The 23,240-nt window shown below is 56.4% G+C and overlaps 1 protein-coding gene across 1 annotated transcript; it reads left to right on the top strand.

Moving 5' to 3' along the window:
• Positions 1–11,177: 11,177 nt before the first annotated feature.
• LOC144267549 (inositol-trisphosphate 3-kinase B-like) lies at positions 11,178–22,035 on the top strand. The gene is made up of 8 exons (XM_077821605.1): positions 11,178–11,239; positions 14,215–14,808; positions 18,078–18,162; positions 18,437–18,650; positions 18,954–19,158; positions 19,569–19,670; positions 20,016–20,087; positions 20,474–22,035. The coding sequence occupies exons 2-8, from the start codon at positions 14,362–14,364 to the stop codon at positions 20,711–20,713; spliced, it is 1,365 nt and encodes a 454-aa protein (XP_077677731.1). The 5' UTR covers positions 11,178–11,239; positions 14,215–14,361; the 3' UTR covers positions 20,714–22,035.
• The last annotated feature ends 1,205 nt before the right edge of the window (positions 22,036–23,240 follow it).

Raw genomic sequence — 23,240 nt, 5'->3', positions numbered from 1 at the left:
ACTCCCACTCCCTGCCCAGAACTGGGGATTGAACCCAGGAGTCCTGACTCCCAGCTCCCCCACTCTAATCACTACAGGCCTTCTGAAGTAGCATGGGTGCAGGAGAGCCCCCTAACCAATGGATTTTGTGTAGCCCTTAAAAGGCTGGACAGTGAGGCTGGCATCCTGCCTCCAGCACCTTCTAAACTCAGATACCCCATTCCGCTCCACACTGCCCTATAGCCCTCCTCCCCCGGAGAGCTCTGGGGCTGACCCCCTGGGGACCTGCAGAGGCGGCAGTATGGACAGCTGCCAGCTGCTCTTAGCCGTTGTGCCCCAGGCTACAGACACTGCTAATCTGTGAGCATGAGGCTACGTGCAGAGCGGCCAGTGTAGCCCATCTGGGTGCCCCTGGTTGGCTGGCCACTGCCCTGGAAGCAAGCCTTGTTAACCCTTAGCTCACTGATTCCCCTCGTTGATCAACCCCTCCATGTGAAGCACTCACACTGCCCTCCCGGAGCCAGGGACAAAACTCAGGAATCCTGACACCCAGCTCTGATCACAAGAGACCACTCTCCTCCTATAGCTCAGGAGAGAACCATGAGTCCTACTCCCAGACCCTCCCCCTGCTCTAACCACTAGACAACACCCCCTTCCAGGGCCAGAACCCAAGACTCCGGGCTTCCAGCTCCCCCTATTCTAAGCTACTAGATCCTCTGCCACAGCTGGGGATAAAACCCAGGAGTCCTGACTCCCAGTTTCCCTGTGTTCTAACCACTAGACCCCATTTCCCTCCCAGATTTGCACTAGAATCCAGAATCTTAACTCCCAGCTCTAACCACTAGTCCCCACTCCCCTTCCAGAGAATGGGAACAGAACCCAGAAGTTCTGCCTCCCAGTCCCCACTATCTTTCTTCTAGAGCCAGGAGTAGAACCCAGGAGTCCTGACTCCCAGTCTCCCATGTCTTCACCATCTCTCTTCAACAGAGGCTAAGGACTAACAGGCCAGAGACTGAGTTCCCTTCTACCACCAGAGGGGTTACACCAGAGACCCACTGCTACGGGTAGCATGGTGGCTTTGTGGAGAGGGGCGGTTCTCTCTACTGCAGCCCCCCGACTCGGAGCACCCCCAGACAGAGCATGTTCCCAGAAGCTGCTGAGTCAGCACCTTTCCTCCGCACTGGGAGACGCAGCTGTGGTCAGACAAAAGGCGGTGCCACTCCTCTGAGTCACCTAGTCCCATCCGGCAGGAGCACGTTTGAAACGTGCTGGGGGCCAGAGAATTTGAGATGCACATGCACACCCCACCTCATCCTGTGACCCTCCACTCACTTGTTCCCTCAGCTTGGGGTCACTCACAGAGCACGAGGCATGGAGCAGAGAGGAGGAACTGGCAATGGATGAACCCAGGAGTACGGATTCCTAGCTTCCCCCACTGCTCTAATCATTAGAACTGACTCTCCTCCCAGAGTCAGGAATACAATCCAGATGCAAAGTACAGGGCATCCGGAGTTCCAATTCCCCACTGCCCCCAAATCCAGTTTTGGAAAAGTCACACAAGCCTGCTATTGAATTTTTCTCCAGGACATATAGGCAGGAGGCAGGTAACTACTGATCAGTCAGGACTCCTGCGTTCTATTCCTAGATCTGGGAAGGGTGTGGGGTCTCATGGATCGAGAAGGAGTGGCTGGGAGCCAAGACTCTTGAGTTCATCCATTCCCAGCTCAGTCCCTGGCCTGCTGTGTAACTTTGGGCAAGTCATTTACCTCCCCGTACCTCAGTTTCCCCATCTGCAAAACACAACTAATGATACTGACCTCCTTTGTAAAGTGCTTTGAGAACTAAAGATGAAAAGTGCTATATAAGAGCTAGGTATTATTAACTGCGATGTTGCACAGGGATTGCTCACTCTGCACTGAAATGCGGCCACCTCTGGGGTGGGGCACAGGGGCTATTTAAACAGGGATCTTTCACCCAGTGCACAGTTGCAGGCTGGGATCGCATCAGCTATTTATATAGGGATCCCCCACCCAGTGCTGAAATGCAGCCACCTCTGGGGTGGAACATGGCATGAGTTTAACAATGCACAGCAATACTGTACAAAACAGTTTAGGATTTTGTCCATTCTGATTTTAGAGAGTTTGCTGTAAAGTCAAATTTGGCTCTAAACGTTGAGATTTTCCCAGGTTTACAAAACCTGAGACCCACTGAAAGGGGTTGGGAGTTTTAAAAATTCCAGTGGGGATCATTTTTATTTCAAACCAAAACAAAGCAAAATCTGTTTCTGGCCTTGAGCAATTTGCAATCAGACACTGCAGCACTGAGCTGGGACATGAGACCCCGAGGGTGAAATGGACTAGAAATTGATTCTATAATCAGAAGTGGAAATTGACAGATAGCTTTTCAGTGTCTGCGCTGAGAGGAATGAAAGGTGCCACCTTGCCTTAAAATCTATCAATCTATGGAAACCACACAGAGCTCCATGTAAATTTGATTTGTAAAATTCTTTCTATTTAAACAATTTTTTAGGTTATCAAAGGAAATTGGGGTGGGGGCAGGTTCATACAGTCTATTTTCCACCTCACCCCACCCCAGAAATCTTTAATACACCAACACTGGGGCTCCACGGCTAGATTGGAAGCTCTCTGGGGCAGGGACATCTTTTTGTTTGTATAGTGTCTAGCTCAAGAAAGCTTACCTAGCTGACCACCCAAGAAAGAGATCTTGGAGCCACCGTGGATAGTTGTCTGAAAACTTCTGCTCAATGTGCAGCAGCAGTCGAAAAGACTAACAGTCTACTAGGAACTATTAGAAAAGGGGTAGGAAATAAGAAAGAAAATATTATAATGCCTTCTATAAATCCATGGTGCACCCGCACCTTGAATACCATGTCCAGTTCTGGTTGCCTCATCTCAGAAAGGATATTGTGGAACTGGAAAAGGTTCAGAGAAGGGCAACAAAGATGATCAAGGGTACTGAACAGCTTCAAACAAGGAGAGATTAAAAAGATTAGGGCTGTTCACCTTAGAAAAGAGATGACTAAGGTCTATAAAATAATGAATGGTGTGGAAAAAGTGACTAGTGAAGTGTTATTGACACTTTCACACAATACAAAAAAGCAGGGGTCACCTGATTAAATTAATAGGCAGCAGGTTTAATGCAAGCAAGAGGAAGTATTTTTTCAGACAACACAACTAATCTGTGGAATTCAGTGCCATGGTATGGCAAAATTATAATGGGGTTCAAAAAAGAACTGGATACATTCATGGTCCATCAATGGATTAGCCAAGATGGTGAGGGATGTAGCCCCATGCTTGGGGAGACCCTAAACCTCTGACTAACAGAAGCCTGGAGTGGAAGACAGGGGTGAATCACACTATAATTGGCCTGTTCTCTACACCCCCACCTCCAAAGCTCTGGTACGGACCACTGCTACAGACAGGATACTGAGCAAGACAGAGCATGGTCTCACCTAGTATATAGCAGCTCTTATGTTCTTACAGTGGGGCTCTGGTCCATGACTGGGGCTCCTAGGGGCTACCACAAATAAACATCTTTGTGAGGCTAGTTACAGTGTTGAGATCTTGCTGTTCTGAGATATTTGTTGATGGCTGGCCTCATTAGTCTGGGCATTTGAACTGGTGGCCTAGATCAGTGGTTTCCAAGCGTGGTCCCAGGGATCCACGGACTATGTCTGAGATTTCCAAAGGGGTCCGCACCTCCATTTGAAATTTGTTAGGGGTCCTCAGGTGAAAAAAATTTAAGAACCACTAGCTTAGAGGGCAAAGGCCCAGTCAGAGGCTGGATTTGCTGGTGTCCCCTGCAGGGGAAAGGCCCTGCATCCCAATCATTCCCATGTCATTAATATATCGTATCGCTTATTTCCCTTGCAGTTTATAACAAGCCCAAACCGACCCCCTCCTAGCCAGCAATCAGGGGTCATTGCTGCTGCCCCTCACTCCCTAGCCACGGGGTTAAGAAACTGACCAGGCTATGGACATGGGATTAGGGCACTTTAGTCTAGGCCCAGGGATGTAGCTTAATTTGGATGCAGCGCAGAATTTGGGCACTGGGCTGGATCCTAGGGCTATAACTGGCTCAGATTCCCTCCCCTCTGTCTGTAGCCCTGTCTCCTCCCCCACCCCCCCATGCCCTGTGCATCACAGCGCGCTCCCCCCTTCCCAGTGCTGCAGCAACGAGCCCCGCTCGCTCCTACTAGCCCAGCCCAGCCCAGGCGTTGCAACAGCCCAAGCCCGGGGCTTGTGTGCAGGAATGCACGTAGGTTCGCATAGGCATCCACCACGTCCCCTGGCACCCAGCGCCAGCCCCACCAGAGGGAGGAGGGGGGGGGCGTGGCTCATGCCTTAGGAGCATCCCCTGCAAACCACGCCCCCATCTCAACCCGGGCGCCCCCTGCCAGCCCCCATCCTCTTATCCCAGCCGGGGCAACCCCGGCCCCGCTCTCCCACCCCCACCCGAGCATCCCCCCTCCAGCCTCGCTCCCCCATCCTCCCTCCAGCCCCGATCCTCTCAGCCCAGCCGGAGCACACACACCCCGCCAGACCCGCTCCCCGCAACCTAGCCTGGGCACCCCCCTCCAATCCCCCGAGAGCCGTGCTCCCCCCAACCCCGCTCGAGCATCCCCCCTCCAGCCTCCTGACAGACCTGATCCTCTGATCCCAGCCGGGCACCCCGCTCTAAACTCCGTGAACCCTCCTCCCCACACCCCCGCCCGGGCATCCCCACTCCAGCCCCGATCTTTTCACCCCAGCCGGAACAGCCCCCCCCCCTCCCGCCTGACTCGCTCCCCCCCACCTAGCCTGCGCATCCCCCTACACCTCCACCTCCTGCGAGCCCCGCTTCCCCCATCTCTCCCAGGCAGCCCCGCACCAGACCCGCTCCCTCCCATCCCTGCCCAGGCATCCCCCCTCCAGCCCTGCTCCCCCCTGCCCCGCCCGGGCATCCCCCCACCAGCCCCCCGCAAGCCCCGCTCCCCCGTCCCTGCCGGGGCATCCCCGCTCCAGCCCCGCTCCTCCAGCCCCGCCCTTGTCCGCACCCAGAGGTTGCTTCTCTGCGTCCGCGGTCCCCAGAGAGGCAGGGGAGGTCTCAGTCTGTCGGATCCCGGGGAGGGGGGAGCTGGACCCGCTGTCCCGAAGTCTGGCCAGGCTGCTGCTCCCCGAGCGCTTTTGTTCCCAGCCTAGCAAGTGGCCCCGCTGCCTCTGCCGCCCCCATCGCTCCCTAAGCCAGTGCCATGACGTCCCCGTAGATCCTGGCCAATGGGAGCTAATGGGCGTGTCCCTTACCTCCCCCCCCGCCCCCCCCTTGCATACCGGCGACTTGCCCTGTGACACTGGGCTGGCATGGTGCCCACAGGGCGCCCTGAAGCCAGCCACTCGTTGCCCATCATCCACCCTCCACTGCTCTGCCGAGGCTGCCACTTAGTGGCCAATTATTTTTGGGGGTGGGGGAAAATAACAGGGTCACCCAAAGGCTCATTGCTCACAAGGAGGGGCCGGCAGGCTGGATGGGCAACCTGTGACACAAGGTGGCAACAAGCTCCTTGTAAGGGACTCTCCGGCTCCTGAGCCAGACGGGAGCCTGCAGTGGGCTGTCCAGGGGGACATTAGGTTAAATGTCCCCCAGGGTGCCCAGCTGGCCTCCATGGTGCGGGGTGGGTGGGTCTGGGTGCGGCTGCTGGATCTGCAGGGTGCATGGGGAGTGGAGAAGTTCCTAGCAAGAGAAATAAAAAACATCAAAAATTGAATCGAAACACAAGACGTGCTTCCTTTTTATTATGGGTATTGTGGTAGCGGCTAGGAGCCTCACTCACGGCCCCATCGTGCTAAGCGCTGTACAGAACAAAAGATGGTCCCCGCCTCTGAGAGTTTCCAGTCTAAGAATAAGACAAGAGACAACAGCCAGACAGGGACAGTGGAGGAAGCCCAAGGAAACAATAAGTCATTACTGATCAGCATGATAGACAGTGGTCTCCACACACCAGCAGCCGAGCCGTTAAGGTTTTCGTAGGCATCATGGCAAAGGAGAGTTTTAAAGAGGGATGAAGATTGTGTGTGTGGAATACAGATTGTTTGTGTGTGTGAGAGAGAGAGGCATACTTTGGGTGTGTGTCCATGCCACAAAGTATGTGTGAGCGAAAGAGGTTTTGTGTGCATGTGTGACAGACGGTACATGTGTTAAAAGATGGTGTGTGTGCACAAGTATGTGCATGACGGAACGTGTGTGTGAGATTGTGTGTGTGTGTGTATTAGACAGACTATGTCTAAGAGACACCGTGTATGGGACTGTGTTCGAGAGGTGAGTGCATGTGTGTGTGTGTGAAACAGACTGTGTGAGAAAAACAAAGAGAGTATGTGTGAGTTAGCCACTCTGTGTGAGATGGAGAGAGCATATGTGTGTGAAAGAGATTGAATGCTTGTGCAAGACTGTGTATGTGTGATATACAGTCAGAGATCAAGGGCATGTCTACACCACAAAATTGTCAAGCTAATTTATGTCGGCATACAGCCACTGCAATAATTACACCATTTGTGCATGTCCACACTTTGCTCCTTGTGATGTGTCCTCGCCAGGAGCACTTGCACCAATTGAACTCTCAGTGTGGAGCATTGTGGGATGGCTTCTGAAAGGCAGCAACAGCCGATGTGAGCACCGCAGTGTCTACACAGACACTGCGTTGATCTAACTACATGGACATTGACTCTATACCTCTTGATGAACTGGGGTTATTAACGCAGAGGAGCGGGCAAGTGATGTCAACTGGAACGACATTTGAGTGTAGACGCTTACAGAGTTAGGTCAACGTAAACTGTCTTATGTTGACCGAACTCTTTAGTTTTCAGAGTGGTAGCCATGTTAGTCTTTATCAGCAAAAACAACGAGGAGTCCTTGTGGCACCTTAGAGACGAACAAATTGATTTGGGCATAAGATTTTGTGGGCTAAAACCCACTTCATCAGATGCATGAAGTGAAAAATACAGTAAGCAGAATATATAAGTAATTTCCCCTCTGCTGATACTCACATCTTCTTGTCAACTGTTTGAAATGGGCACCTTGATTGCATTGGCCTCATTAGCACTGCAAAAGTAATTTTCCCTCCCTTGGTATTCACCCCTTCTTGTCAACTATTGAGAATAGGCCACTTCCACCTTAATGGAATTGGCTCGTTAGCACTAACCCCCCAACTTGGTAAGGCAACTCCCATCTTTTCATGTGCTAGAATATATATTCTGCTTACTGTATTTTTCACTCCATGCATCTGATGAAGTGGAGCCCAAAAAGCTTATGCTCAAATAAATTTGTTAGTCTCTAAGGTGCCACAAGGACTCCTCATTGTTTAAACTCTTTAATATAGATCAGGCCTCTGTGTTTGTGAGAGTGTGTACACACACACACACGCATGCACGCACGCATACACACACACATACGGAGTGTTCACACACACACTACCTCCTGCTGTCTGGAATGTCAAATTCCAGGTGACATTAAACAAGAGAATATTGATTAGACAAGAAGATTAGGAGCCAGGATTCCTGTGTTCTATTCCTGTCTCTGGGTAGCAAAATTGCTTTACCTATTAGTATTGTGACAGTACTTTAGAGGACGGAACTGAGATCAGGCCTCCATTGTGCCAGATGCTGCACAGACCCCAAAGCAGATCAGGGCCCCCATTGTGCCAGGTGGGGCACAGATGCACAGTGAGAGGCAGCCCCTGCCCTGAAGACCTCCCAGTCTAGATGGACAAAGGAGGGATTATTCTCCCTGTTTGACGGATGGGGAAACTGAGGAGCAGAGGGATTCAATTGCTTGCCCTAGGACAGGGGTGCTTGTGGCAGAATCCAGACCCCCTGAGTCCCAGTCTGGTGCCTTTCCCCAAGGCCACCCTAGGTGAGACGGTCCCGAAGTGGTGAGGACACAATGGGATATGGCTGTGAGGTCGTGGCAGGTTCCGGAGCAGCCCACTTGCTGGGCTGTGCTAGCTCCTTGGGGATCGGGCCATGGCTGCCCAGGTCTGGTCTCTGCCCTTCCTGCTGCACTGGGCTGTCCTGAGCAGGACCCTGACCCTTGGCTGGGCTGAGGGGCCCTGTGAGAAGCAATTCCGCATCAGGCAGGAGGGGCCTGGGGCCGAGGGCCGGGCAGGGAGCCCAGTGCAGGTGGTGATGGTGTGTGGGGTGGCTGTGGCTGTGCTGTACAGCCTCATCAAGGCCGTGGCATCGGATCCCGAGTGCGAGGAAGAGGAGGAGGCCGAGGAAGCACAGAGTGAGGTGAGGGTGCAGGGACGCCAGCCTGGCAAAGGAGGTGGGGACACCAATCTGACAAAGAGGGCAGAGCCCTAGCCAGGAATAGGGGCAGGCACACCAGTTTGGTAAAGGAGGTGGAGCCCCTGGCCTGGCACGGGGTGGGGGCGGGGCAACTGGTCTGGCAAAGAGGGGGCCAGGACCACCAGTCCAGCAAAGGGGGTGAGAGCCTACATCAGTCTGCCAAAGAGGACAGGGCTAAAGCCTGGAGCACATGTCCCTCGGCTGACAGCTTTTGCCATGTGGCTCCAGGCCAGTGCATCACATCACACACCCTCCCATGGTCCCTGTGTCCTGGGCTGGGATCCTGCTGACACAGGGGGATGGGCTGCTTTGGACATCCCAGGCCCAGGCCCTTGCCATCCGGCTCTGAGATACACTGTCTGCTGGCCAGGCATGCAGAGAAACCATCCCTAGGGTCATCACAGCTGGAGACAGACGGGGATGGGGGGGGGGGCACATGACATGAGACAGCCACACTGCCCTTGGGCTGCCAGTGAGGGTTTGCCATGGAGGAGCTTGGAGACAGGTCCTTGGAGGAGCTGGGGAGACAGTTATACACGGCAGGGTGAGGGAGGATGGCGGGATGTGCGGGGTCACTATGTACTTCTATCCATCCATCTCCATACACAGCCCTCCATCTATCCATCCCCCCACATCCCTCCATCTCCCATAACCATTCTTTCACCTTTCCCCCCCATGCCCATGTTCCCCTCCCATCCCTGTGTCTAGCCCTATACCTACTAATCTATGTATTTATCCATCTGTCAAACCATCCTCATATCCATCCATCCATCCGTCCATCCCTGGTGGTGGGGACTCCCCCAGGGGAGATGAAGTTGGAACTGCCCTGGCCCTGACCCCAGCTCTCTCCCCACGGCCAGGCTAGCGAGGGCTGCAGCACAGTAGACAGTGAGGTGGGCAGCAAGGCAGTGGCTGTGCCCTCGCGCCCTGCATGCACGCCGAGGAAGGCCAAGGAGAGACACCTACGAAGGCTGAGCCAGATGGAGAGGGAGCTGCAGGGCTTCCTGAATGAGCTGCGAAGGCGCAGGGAGGCGCTGGAAACTCAGGGTCTGCAGGGGAGTTGGGGGGTGCAGGGAGAGGAGATTTGCCCTCCAGAGTGGGACCTGGACAAGCTGCGTGTCACTGTCTATGAGATCTCAGAGGACTCTGACTAAAGGGGTAATAAAGGACTGGAAAGCCTGGTCTGTCTGGTGCTGTTGCATTGAGGGGGGGTGGCTGGGGAATGGGATGTGGGACTGTGGGAGACACAGGGGTCTAGAGGATAGTGGGGGAATCAGTGGGGGGAGGCAGGGGGCAAGTGGTGGGGGATTGGGATGGAGGATCAATGATGCAGGGATGGGGGAAGAGGGTGGAGGGGGACTGGGGTGGGGAATCACTGAGGGGTGGATGGGGAAGGTGGAGGGAAGACTGTATGAAGGAATCTAAGCTTTGAGATACTTGGAGAAGAAATTATGTAAAGAGGGATAGAGAAAAACTGAGACCGGGGAAGGGGGGCGCATGGAGGGGGCTGAAGTTTATAAATCCAGAGAGAGAGAGAGAGAGAATTAATGAATAAAAGTAGAATGAATTAGATAGATAGATAGATAGATAGATAGATAGAAGGGGTGTATGGGTATAGATAGATAGATAGATCAGGATGGATGTGGGTGTGGGTGTATATAGGGACAGCAGGATGGATATGGAGGTGGATGGGTGGATGCAGGGGCTTGCATGCGGATGGCTGGATGGGTGGAAAGATGGATATGGGGATTGATGAGGGGTGAATGGGGATGGGTAGATGGATGAGTGGCTATGGGGATGGATGAATGTGTGTGTTGCTCTCTGTGGGGCTAGGTGGATGGATGTGTATGTGTGGAGATGGGTGGATGGGTATGGGAATGGATGAATGAGTGTATATGAGGATGGGGGTATGGCCGGATGGATGGGAGTATATGGAGATAGATAGATGAGTGGGTGTATATGGGATGGGTGGATGGACAGATGGATATGGGAATGGATGCGTAGGTGTATATGGGGCTAGGTGGATGGACAGATGGATATGGGAATGGATGGGTGGGGGTACATGGGATGGGTGGATGGACAGATGGATATGGGAATGGATGGCTGGGTGTATTTGGGGCTGGGTCGATGGATGGGTGTATATGCAGATGGATGGGTGGACAGATGGATTGATGGGGGTGTGTGTTGATGGGGTGGTTCTGGGGGTGGGTGGATGGATCTATGCCTAGGGTTTGGTGTTCAGCTATAGGGGAATTAAGAACATAAGAATGGCCCTAGTTGGTCAGATCAAAGGTCCATCTAGCCCAGTAGCCTGTGTTCTGACAGTGGCCAGTGCCAGGTGCCCCAGAGGGAATGAACAGAGCAGGTAATCATCAAGTGATCCATCCCGTTGCCCATTCCCAGCTTCTGGCAAACAGAGGCTGGGGACATCATCCCTGCCCATCCTGGCTAATAGCTATTGATGGACCTATCCTCCATGAACTTATCTAGTTATTTTTTGAACCCTGTTATGGTCTTCGCCTTCGCAACATCCTCTGGCAAGGAGTTCCACAGGTTGACTGTGCACTGTGTTACACCTGAAGCTGGTTCTGGACTTGCTCAGCTCCGATCCATGCCTAGTTGTGGTTCCCTCCCGCGTCCGGCCCCGCCCCCATACACTCAGCACCCCCCACACCCAATCACAGCCGCCCTCCAGCGCCCCCTCCAGGCGCAGCGTCCCCCACCCCCGCAGCTCCCCCGGGCCTGGAGGGAGTCAGTCCCTCGGCTGAGCAGCAGAGGGCAGCGCAGGATTAATTTTCGGGGGGCAATTTGTCAGCCATTCTCCCTCCCCCGCCCCCGCCATCCCCGCCCTCTCCCTGCCGCGACCAGGCTCGCAGCGCCGGGATGTCTGTGCCACACTAGCCCGGACCTCGGCTCGGAAGGTAGGGGGACATCGCGCAGCGCGGCTGGGAGGGTCCGCGGCGTGGGGGCAGCTGAAATCGGGGGAGGGGAGGTGCCCCTTTGCTCTGCCGCAGGACGCTTCCTCTTGGAGCCGGGATGGGGCATGGACGCTGCCCCCCCACCCCCGACCCGCGGGAATGCCCTGGGGGTAAGGGTCACTGCAGCACTTCCTGGTCCACATGGCGGTGAGGACTCCACCCCCTACCCCGGGATCGGGAGGGGAGTGGGGTCTAATCGATTAGACCGGGGGGAGAGCTGGGAGCCAGGACTCCTGGGTTCTGGTCCCCACATCCGATCATCCTCCTCCTCTCCCCCAAACCCATAGAGCCCCCTTGGGACAATGAACCCACTGATGGCTGCAGCTGCCCATGGGATTTTCCATGCACACAAATCATTATGGAAGGGCAGCAGGACACCCCCTCTCCTCATCCCTTTGTGCATCTCCGGGGCAGGGAGAGCTCCCCCCAGCCCCCTTTACACACACTCCGCACACCCACAGCATCCCCTAACAATATGCCATTCTCTGCCCCACAATGGAGTCTAGTGGGTAGAGCAGGGCATGCAGAGTGAGCGATCCCCGCCTCCTTCACCCCCTCTTGTGCATCCCTTCCTCCCTCCCAGATGTTGTCCTATGGCTACGGGCCAGCAGGCTCCCTTCCCCCTGTGCCCGCAGCCCTGGGCTGGGATTCAGTTTGTTCATCTCATTCCCAACTCCCTTCTGAAAAGCCCCAGGAGGCTCCATGGCGCTGGGCCGGGGGCTCCTTGCCAGGGAGAGTGCTGGGCCTGGAGCCAGGCTGGACAACCCTGTTGAGAGGCAGGGGATGGGGTGGGGTGGTGGTGGTGTTTAACCCACTTTTCCCTGACTTCCCCACTCTCCAGCATGGGATGGGTGAGTGGGAAAGTCCCATGGGGGGTCCCAGCTACTCGTCCCCCATCTTGGGCCCAGGACAGTGTTGGTCCCTGTGGTCCATTCCCCAGGGATCTGTGCGGATCTAGTTTTCAATTTACGAAGAGCTAAGGATCGCAGGCCTTCCCGCGGGTAGAACGTCCCAGTAGATCTCAGTGTGCCACAACAGATCTCGTTATATCCCAGCCCAAATTGGTAGAGCTCCATAGATCGCAGCAGATCCCAACACATATGAGCAGGTCTCCATAGATCCAGCAGATCAAAATGGGTCACATCAGAAGATCAGATCATAATAGTTCCCACAAGGGTGTAAAATATCACTAGATCATCCAGTCTGTCCTCCTCTGTATCATAGGCCATTAAACTTCTCCCAGGTACCTCTCTGTCGAGCTCAATGACAGACTGAAGCATTTCAGTCCTCACAAGACCAAACTGTTGAGCCCCAGGCAGAGAACAGGACAGAGCCAGATGTCATCAGTGTCTAAGGCCCCTGTGGTGGCAGGGAATTGGTGAGGTGAGACATAGCCAGATAATCCCAGCAGACACCCCAAAGACACCCCTGCCAATCTGATCTCTGGGGAAATTGCTTCCCAACCCCAAATCTGGCCATCAGTTACACCCTGAGCATGGGAGCAAGACGTGCCAGCCAAGCAGCGAAGACAGAGGAGTCTCTGGATCATCTCAGACCAACTGTCCACCCCATACAGTGTCCCCTCTCCATCTGTGGCTGATCTCTGATGCTCCAGAGGAAGGTGATCCCCCCTTGCCCCCACCCTGAATCCCTCTGTTCGGTTGTGGATTGTGGGGGGAAAATTCCTTCCTGACCCCAGCAGGTAACTGGCTGAAGCCCTGAAGATGAGATTGCAACACATCTCAGCGAATCTCACTAGATCATAGAAGACCACAATGAGATTACAACAGATAAAAACAGATCCCACAGATCTCCGTAAACCCCAGAGCAGAACACAACCCATCTCAGCTGATCTATGGGGACATTTTAGCAGGCCATAGTATATGACAGTAATTCTCAATAGATACCAGCAAATCACAATACATAACAACACATCTCAACAGATGTCAGTGAACTCACAGCACATTTAAGTAGATCACAACCTCATTGGCTCTCAGCAGTTCACAAGGTCCACACCACATCATAGTGCTTCACAGCAGAGCTGCATGGATCACAGGAAATCTCAGTGGCTCTCAGCCTCTCAAAATTGGTTCCCACAGGTCCTAAGAGAACACAATAGTAGATGACAATCCATCCCCATAGAGCTGACCAGACCACAGCAGATCACAGTACAGCCTGAGAGATCATGCTAGACCCTGGAGTAGATCACACACTGGTTGAACGTTGACTGACATAGGTCACAAGCAGTCACACTAGATCATAGTGAATCAAAAGTGACCACCTGCAGTTAGGAGTCAGGACTCCTGGGTTCTTTCCCCAGCTCTGGGAGGAGAGTGGAGTCTAGTGGGTTAAACTGGAGGGGAGGCTGGGAGCAGGACTCCTGAGTTCTGGATCGTGGAGACAGACCCCTCACTATGCTTTGTGCCTCAGTTTCTCTCCTGACCAAATGGGGAAACATGACTTGGTCTGTGATGCTGCATCTCCTGGAGAAGGGGGATCCTGGCATCCCCAAGATTAGGGTGACCAAATAACAAATGTGAAAAATTGGGATGGGTTGGGTTAGGGCCCTGTGCGGGGGGTGGGGAGGTAATAGACAAAAGCCCCTGATATCGGGACGGTGCTGATAACGTCGGGACGTCTGGTCACCCCACCCAAGATGGGCTGGGCCTGTGGGGATGCGGAGCTGGTTAGGAAAATTCCCTCACAGCTCTTTTCTGTTCTCTCTTCCCCTTTCAGGCTGGTTGTGAAATCACTGCTCTCCGGGTCCTGGGGTGCATGCCAGGCAGAGACCACAGGCCTGGAGCTGGGCTGGCTAGGGGAATGTAGGGGGAAGGTGCTCCTATGGGCTGTCACCAAGCATCCCCCCCGCCGCAGAATATCAGATTAACCCTTCCCTCTCTGTGCTATTTTCCCCACAGAACGGGCCCCACTCTTTTCCAGCAATGCAGCGCCCCAACCCGCTCCCTGTCGGGCTCCCCGGGGCAAGGAGATGCCACCTGCAGTTGGTCTGAGCTGAACCCCGAATTGGAGTGCCCTGGGGAGACAATATAGGAACGGGATCAGCCATGGAGGGGCTCAATGGCATCAAGGCCTTTCCAAAAGGCATCTCTCAGGCCCTGGCTCAGGGAGGGCAGGACTGTCCTGCTCCCTGTTTGGCAAAGGAGGGTGCCTCGGGGGATCCGGAGTGGAGAGAGGAGCTGGTCCAGAGCCCAGGGCTCTCCATGGATGTGGGGGGAGAGGGGCCGGCCCTGGATGGGGCAAAGGCATCTCCTGAGGATGACTCTCCAAAAGGAGTCCAGGCCCCATCTCCTCATGGGACCAAGGGGAATGCAGGTCCCCCAGAAGCCCCCAAGCTCCAGCACATGGCCATGAAGGGCCTTAGCAGTGGCCACGACCGCTCTGTCTCCAGCTCCTCCACCTGCTCCTCCTTCGAGTCCTCGCAGGAGTCCGACGATGTCTTCAGTGAGGAAGAGGAGAAGGGGAAGCCTGGGCGGAGGAAGATGCTGAGGAAGGTGAGACAAAGAGGGCAGGGGGTGGAGCTAAATGCTGCCTTTGGTGTGTGGGGGTCTGACCAGGGAACCAGGGCTGGGATAATACGGGGCTACAGATTGGGATTGAGGGGCATTGGCAAAGCTGGTGGGGGAGCCCAGGGCTGGGATAGCAGGGGGCTGCAGGTCATGATTGAGGGGTACCAGCTTTTGTAGCACCCTTAGGTGACTCTCAGACCCCTCCCCCCCCAGCACCTCAGCCCTGGCTGGAGCTGGAGAGGCGGGTGGGAAGAGTGGCCCTTTCCGTTCCCCCCGCAACTCTGCTGCCTCCCACGCCTTCCTGCCCACAGCCATGAGGTTGGCCTTGCTGCAGGCGTGGGTGGGAGGAGGTCCCTGGGCGCATTAGCTTCACCCTGCCCGTGCAGTGACACTCCCCTACACACACACACACACACACAGAGCCATTCCCATGGGGATGGGTCTGTGCAGGTTACTGCAGAGATGTGGTGTGGTGCTGTGTTGTGCATGCTGCACAGAGGAGTTATTGCGTAGAGGCGGTGTTGGGTAGGGGTTGTGTGGTGTTGTGATTGCACTGCACAGAGCAGAGGGGTTGTGTTGTATTGTGTTGGGGTTGTGTTGTGCATCCTGCACAGAGGGGCTGTGTTGGGTAGGGGTTGTGCTGTGCACGCAGGTTGCGTTGTCTTGTGTTGTGTTGCAGGAGAGGGGCGTGGTGTAGGGCTTTATTGAGTTCATTGTGTTACTCGGGGTTTGCCTGTCTCTCCCTGCTCAGTCTCTCAGTATCTGCAGGAGGATTCCCCTCTGGGCTCTGACATCACTTCCCTTCCCCAATGTGGTTTCCTCAGCACTGGCTGAGCAAATAGCCCCCCCTCGGGCGGGCGAGTCAAGAGAGTAGGAAACGGTTGGGGGGAGGGTTGGCTGGCTTGGCAGCTGCAAATAGGGCATCCCCCTGGTAGCTGGATCAGTGCCGGGTCCTGCTTCCTGGTGCCATGGAGGTGGGGGCCAAGCAGTGATTAATAAGGGGGAGTGCTGGCTGCCCTTAAAGGCCCCCACGGTCCCCTGTAGCCAGCACCAGGGCCAAGGGCTTTGTTCCCTGCCCATCCCCCTGGACTCATGCCAGTCCCTGTCTTGGAGCATCGGTGCCAGCTGCCTGCTGGGGGGAGGGGCAGGGAACCTCCCTCCCCAGCCTTCTGCTCCCTTCCCATCCTGAGCAAGCACCTGGAAAGTCAATACCGCCCTTGCATCTGCTACCCCAACCCTCCATTGCCCTGGTCTGGGCAGGGAGGGGAATGGGGAAGAGCAGGGGCCTCGAGACTCCATTCCCCACCTCCCCACCCCCGGTTGGGGTAGGAGGGATATGAGGGCACATCCTGGCTCCAGCCTTTCTCTTAGTGTGTCAGGGAAGGAAGTGGGGGGCGGGGAAGGTGTAGAGGGGGACCCATGCCCCCTCCCCCACCAGCACCCAGCTCAGCCCCACCCACTCTGGACACTCAGATTTGGACAGATGGATTCCCCAGGGATCTGCTTGGGGAGGACTGGCTTGGAAAGGTTCCCCCCCCCCGCCAGAATTCCCTCCCTCTGCCTGTGCTCCCCATGTCTCCCACCTCCCCTGCCCGCAGGAACCTTTCCTGCTCTCCGCCTGGCCTGTGCTCCCCAGGACACCTGCCTCCTCTGCTTCCAGAGTCTACCCCCCGAGTCCTTCCCAGCTTCCCCCACCCCCCGAAGGGTTAATATGACTCCTGGCAGAACCAGGGCCTGGCTGGAGCCGACTGTTGTGGAAAAAGTGAGCTCTTTTGGGTGGGTGCCAGGCTTTGGGTTTCCTCTGCAGCCTGCAAACCGGCTGGGCGCGGGCGCTGCTTGGAGAGGGGCCAGCGCCCTGCCTGGAGCGCACAGGGCACCCACATGATTGCATAAGTGTGCCTAGTGCAAGCTCTTCCCGCAGGGCATTGCAGCCAAGCTTCAAGGCTGGGATCAGTGCATGGCACATGCAAAGAGTGTGTGTGTGTGAGAGAGAGAGAGAGAGAGCGCAGCAATGCATTGCAGCTGGCTCCGTGTCTCTGCAAAGTATGCATATGCAGCATTGCTCCATACCTAGGGGTTCGTTGGCCTCCAGGGTGCATGTTTACATCACTGCAGGGGTCTTGGCTCCAGGGCTCTGCAGTGTGTGCACAGCATGCCAGTGTGAGCAACAGGGCATGATGCCCAGCTCAGCCCCCCTGCAGTTTGTGTGTGTGTAGCAGTGCATCACACCAGGCTGTGCAATGTGTGAGCACACCAGACTCACTCTGCCTGCAGTGTGTGTAGTGTGCGTGCATGGCAGCTGGGAGCTCCCTTCCTGTGGGCCTAGGGCTGCCAAGGTTGCTGAACTGAGATTGGAGTTGCTCAAGCGTGTCTGTGAACACACACACATCCAAGAAACAGCCCCTCCACCTCCTCGGCAGAGCTGCCCCAGCCCCCCTAGCACTACGGGAGACTGCCCAGCCCAGGCCGGAGGGTGCACGCTTGGGGGAGCAGGTGTGTTCCCATCCCTCATGCAAGCACCACCCCGTCCCTGACCCCCAGGCGTGTTTTAGCAAGGCGGCTGCAGCCAGCTCTGGTGGCAGGAAGGACGGCTGAGCCCCAGCACCGGAGTGACTCAGCGCCAGGCAGCTCACACAACAATGAGGCTGAGGCAGGGACTGCCTCGCTTGGGGACACCACAAGCTGGAGATGCGGCCGCCTTTCGGATGGCACACACGGGCTGTTTAAACAGGGCTCCCTCTCCCATTGCTGAGAGGCAGCCACCTCTGAGGTGGGGCGCAGGGACTTAGGGCGTGTCTACACTGGCAGTTTACAGCACTGCAACTTTCTCGCTCAGGGGTGTGAAATCCCCCCCCCCCGCAAAGCGCAGCAAGTTTCAGCGAAGTACCAGTGTAGACCGTGCACCAGCGCTGGGAGCTACACCCCTCGTGGAGGTGGAGCTCTCTCCCAGCGCGTGACCACACAAACCACGTTAAAGCCCTGCCGCTGTAGACCAGCCCTTACACAGTGATCCTTCCTCTGGCACTGAGCTGTAGCCATCTCTGGGATGGGGCACGGGGGCTGTTAAAATAAGGATCTTTCACCCAGTGCTGAGATGCGGCTACCTCTGGGGTGTGGCTCAGGGGCTGTTTATGTGTTAGGAGGCTTTGGCCAGTGCTAGGATGAGAGTCTTACTTTCAGAGGGGGAAGGGATAATAGACGGGGGGGGAGGGACAGCCCCTTGCCAGGCTGACAATTGCCTTGTTTCCCTTTAGACCAAGTCATGGAAGACATTTTTCACCATGGTGCACTGGTCTCTGCGGCGTCATAGCTCCTGGGTGCAGCTGGCAGGGCATGAAGGTGAGAAGGGGTTTCGGGGGGCACTCCAGGCCAGCTCCCTACTGCAGAATGAGAATTGCTGGGTTCTCAGGTCATTTTAAGGTGGTGTGGATGTCCAGGTGCCTGGGGACGGTGGTGGCCTGGGGAACTCCTTGCCCCTGGCTCTCAGTGTGGCAGCATCAGTGGCCAGGGGAATTCTCTGCCACCAGGTATTGCCCAACACCCATTTGTTCCCAACTAGCCCCAGGATGTCAGGGTTCCTGCCTGCCCCTCATTACATCACCCCTTTTCTTAGGTAACTTCAAGCCCAGTGAGGGGGGCCAGATCCTGAAGAAGTTCAGCACTGTGGAGAACACCTGCCTGGAGGCACTGATGAGTGATGCACTGCGGCCCTATGTGCCTGCCTACCACGGTGTGGTGGTGAAGGACGGCGAGCACTACATCCAGATGGACGATCTGCTGCGTGGCCTCGACGCACCCAGCATCATGGACTGCAAGATGGGGGTGAGGTCAGTGCAGTGGATGGGGGGACATATGCCTGTGGAACCCCCTGCCACTGGAGAGTGGAACCGATGCCCCCTAGAGGAGAAAGGGCCTCTGTGCCATTCCCCACCCAAGCCAGCTGGAACTCCACTCTGGAGCCACATTGGAGGTGGCTCCCCCTAGAGGCAACATGCCCCATGTTCCTTTCCTGCCCTCCCCCCCCCCCGAGCTAGCCAGTCCCCCTGCCTTGGGGCCAAATTGAAGCTGGCACCTTCTAGAAGCAAAAGGCCCCCACGTCCCATTCCCCACCCCTCTGCCTTTGCCCATAGGACATACCTGGAGGAAGAGCTGACCCAGGCCCTGCTGAAGCCGACCCCCCGCAAGGACATGTACCAGAAGATGGTGAAGGTGGATCCAAGCGCTGCTACGGCCGAGGAGCACAGCCAGAGGGCGGTCACCAAGCCCCGCTACATGCAATGGCGTGAGCACATCAGCTCCACCGCCTCCCTGGGCTTCCGCATTGAGGGCGTGACAGTGAGTGAGAGGAAAATAGGGGCTCCCAGCCCTACAGGGGCTCAGCTCCAGGCTGCAGCTCCCTGTATAAACAGCCCCCATGTTCCACCCCAGCGCCAGGCGAGGAATCCCTGTATAAACAGCCCCTGTGCCCCACCCCAGAGGAAGCTGCATCTCAGCATTGGGAAAGAGATCCATGTATCAATAATCCTTGTGCCCCAGCTCAGAGGTGGCTACATTTCAGCACCAGGCGAGGGAGCCCTGCGTAAACAGCCCCTTTGCCCCACCCTGGAGGTGCTGCATCTCAACACCAGGCCAGGGGGCCCTGTATCAACTCCCGAGGCAATTGCATATTCGCACTGGATGGCTCCTGTATGGGGAAGTCTCCCCTGGGCTGCCTATCTGCCTGAACCCTGCCGTGTGTCTCACAGATAGAGGGGGGAGCTGTGCAGAAGGATTTCAAACAGACCCGGACCCAGGAGCAGATCATTGACACCTTCCTGATTTTCACCAAGAGACAGGGGAGTATCTTGGTAAGAGATGGGCACCAGATCCCCCGGGGTCACTGCCCGGGCCCCTGTCGCCCACTGCATGGCACTGTGGGAGTGGGGAGGCCAGGGAGGGGCGGTGGGTGATACAAGGCTGGCTGGTGGTGTTTGGAGAGCAATAGGGGAATTTCGGCTGAGTCTTGGGGTTGGCTCACCATGGGCTTGGACTAAAGCCCAGGGGACATAGGGTATATGCTGGACTTGCCCTCAGGCAGAGAGAGGCAGCTTGGTTGTCTGCCCCGCTCCATACCCCTCTGCCCCAAAGAGCAGAGACCCCCCCTCCCTCTCTTGGGTACCCTCTGACCGCCTCCCCCCCTCTTTAACTTGCAGAGTGCCTACCAGAGCCGCCTGGAGAGCATGCGGAGCGCACTGCAGGAATCAGTCTTCTTCCGCACCCATGAAGTGAGTCAAGGGGAACCCAGGCATCCAGGAATTTCCCCTCCCCCAGCACAGTCTGAGGAGGCCCACAGCACCAGGTGCAGGGCAAAGGAACAGGTTTGGCAAAGAGAGGGAGGAGGGAAAAGCACCCCCCCGTAGAGCAGAGGGGTGTGGGCCGAAACCTACCCCCCTAATAAGGTGACAACCCCCCCCACGAGCTATGAGCCTGAACCTCCAAGAGGGGAAAAGGGATCCCCCACAGCAGTGTCCCATTCCCCACCGCCCAAGTCAGCCAGCGCCATGGCCTGGGGCTGGATTGAAGCTGACGCTCCCTAGAGAGAAAGGCCGTTTCCCATTCCCCACAGAGCTGGTGCCCCCTCGCTACAAATGCCCCTGATCTCTCCCCCCAGGTCATTGGGAGCTCGCTGCTCTTCGTCCACGACCGCCAGGGCCGGGCCAAGGTGTGGATGATTGACTTCGGCAAGACACTGCCAGCGCCACCCCAGCTGGCCCTGTGCCATGATGTGCCATGGAGCCGGGGCAACCACGAGGATGGCTACCTGATCGGCCTGCACCACCTCACCCACACCCTGCAGGCTGCGCAGCAGAGGCTGGGGCCAGAGGAGATGCCAGCCCCCAGCGAGCCCTGAGGCTGGAATGCCACAGAGCCCACTGGACTGGGCAGCCACCTCCTCCGTGAAATCCCCAGAGCTGCTCTTACCCTGAGCCTTAAGTTGTGGGACCCTGAGACACCTCATCTGGATGTGACTCACCCGCCTCCTCTCTAGGGCCATTGTGGGGGAGCTGTGTGGTGCTCCCCAGGACCCCAGTGCATCTCTGCTGGCATAGATAGAGCCTTGCCCCGTGAGGCAGGGGCTCAGTGGGTCTTTCCTCCATAGGACACCCCAGGAGACACCACCACACTTAGGGTGCAGTGTAGCCATCAACCCAGCCTCTGAAATCTGGGCCCCGGCTTTCAGGCAGAAGGGCCATGGGTTCCACAGCCCACCTCATGCTCCTAACAGTCAGCACCAGGAGATGACGGGCGGTGGGGTCAGGGCCCAGATTGGCCCTGCTTCCACCAGCAGCCACAGGCCGGGTTGCCTTTAGTAGCAGTTGCCAACAAGCACCAGGTAGTGTTGGCCGTGGATCTGGTTGTCCAAATTGAGGGAGGGGAAGAGGGGAGTCTAAAACCCCCTTGGGCACTTGGAATGAGAAGGAGATTCTCTGCTGTAAAATCAAGATGACCGCGCCCCAGTGCCCCAGGCTACGCCGCTCTGAGCAGCCTTTACTAGGCCCCTGTGCTGAAGCTTGAACTGGATTCAAAAAACCATGTTATGCAGTGTGCAGATAAACCACTCCTGTGCCCCACCCCAGAGGTGGCTGCTTCTCAGCACCAAGCAAGGGGTCCCTGTACAAACAGTCTGCATGCCCCACCACAGGTGGCTGCATCTCATGCTGGGAGGGGGAGAGGGGAGTTGGACAAACAAAAAGGGGTGGGGTGGAGGTGGAATTTGGCCAAGAAAAACTGGATCAATTAAAGCCCCAGCCTGGTAGCTGGGAGGATCCGGTGCTGCTCCAGTTTCAGGGGATCAGAAATTAGGGCAGGGTTTAAATTGAAGCCCGAGCGAGTTCTGTGATTGTAGAACAGGAAAGAAGGATGCTAGTTTTCCCTATGTTGCTTTTTCAGCCACAACAGGAGGAGTCACACCCCATGGAGGGAAATTAATGTGGTGTCAGTCCAGCCAAGCAGGTGCCGATCACCTTACCCCAGGGGCTAGAGTTGGCACCTAAACAGAAAGTGCCAGGAGCCCTTGGGAGGAGGAGTGGCACATCCCCACACCCCTGAGGTGCTGTGATGCAGGATCATAAGGACCAGGGAGGAGATGGTGGCATAGGGGCAGGTGGCCCCTTCTGTGGAGGTTACATACCTCAAGCCCAGCTCGCCGCATCATCTCCTTAATAAAACCGTAGTGCATCTTAACCCAGCAGCAGCCTTTCAGCCCCTGCTTTCCCCTCCCCGCGTAGAAGCGCCTGAGGGGGAATTGTGGAGGGCCATTTAATGAACAGGTGGTAAATCTGAGCCCAGCTGTTCTGGGGGAGGGGTGTATATGTGTGTATATGTACACTCATGTGCAGGGTCCAGTGGTTAGCACGCAAGGGGTTGGGAGTCAGGACTCCTAGGTTCGAACCTTGGCAACAGCGGTGGGCACAGAGCTGGTGGATACACACTTTCCCTACCCTCTCGTTTGCAGAGGCATGCTTGTGCGCACACCACAAATTGCACGTCAACAGACTCAACTCCACTTTCTAGCCCTTGTCAGCCACCCAGCTCCCCACCGCAGCCACATCTCTCAATCTTATCTCAACCCCATGTGCTGTCCCTCAGCCAATCTCCTCACCCAGCCAGTGTCTATCATATTTCACCGCCCAGGACGCACCCTCAGAGATTGAAGGGGCGCAGATCTGCACGCACCACTAGCCCATCCCATGCAGGGGGTGGGTGCTGGGGGGCCCCCAGCACAGTGCAGCAGGAAGGTCATTGTGGGAGGATGGGAGTTCGGGCCCTTTGTGGAGCAGTGTGTGAGGATTCCCCCTAAGTGCTGCTCAGTGTTTGCATGTGGGGTTCCCCACAGGCATGGGATGTGGTCAGGGCTAGCTAACATGCCAGAGGGTTCCCCACCCCATCACCATGGCTACCAAGGCACAAACAAACCCTGTGCCAGCAGCTGCCCAAGGGCAGCCAGGAAGGGGTGGGGAGCAGCCAAGGGCTCCCTTCCTGCAAGGGCTGGGGAGCCAGGACTCCTGGGTTCTATGCCTGCCAGGGGCAGGGGTCCAGGGGTTAGAGCAACAGAGCTGGGAGCCGGGATTCCTGGCTTCTAGCCCCACCTCTGCTTCCTTGGGCTGGGGAGCCAGGACTCCTGGGTTCTATGCCTGCCAGGGGCAGGGGTCCAGGGGTTAGAGCAACAGAGCTGGGATTCCTGGCTTCTAGCCCCACCTCTGCTTCCTTAATCAAGTGCTGTCCTCTGCCCTGGGCTGGAGTGGAGCCCAGCTCTCAGCCTTGGCTGTTCTCCTGCCGTCCCCTGCTGGAGACAACACCCCAGAGCCAGACACCCCTGCCGCTCCTGCTCCCCCTCACCTTTAGAGCTGCAGGGGGGCGGGTGGCAATCACAGGCT

Source organism: Eretmochelys imbricata, chromosome 7 (genome assembly GCF_965152235.1).
Source record: "Eretmochelys imbricata isolate rEreImb1 chromosome 7, rEreImb1.hap1, whole genome shotgun sequence".
Lineage (NCBI taxonomy): Eukaryota > Metazoa > Chordata > Testudines > Cheloniidae > Eretmochelys > Eretmochelys imbricata.
This window is presented reverse-complemented; position numbering and strand designations above follow the sequence as displayed.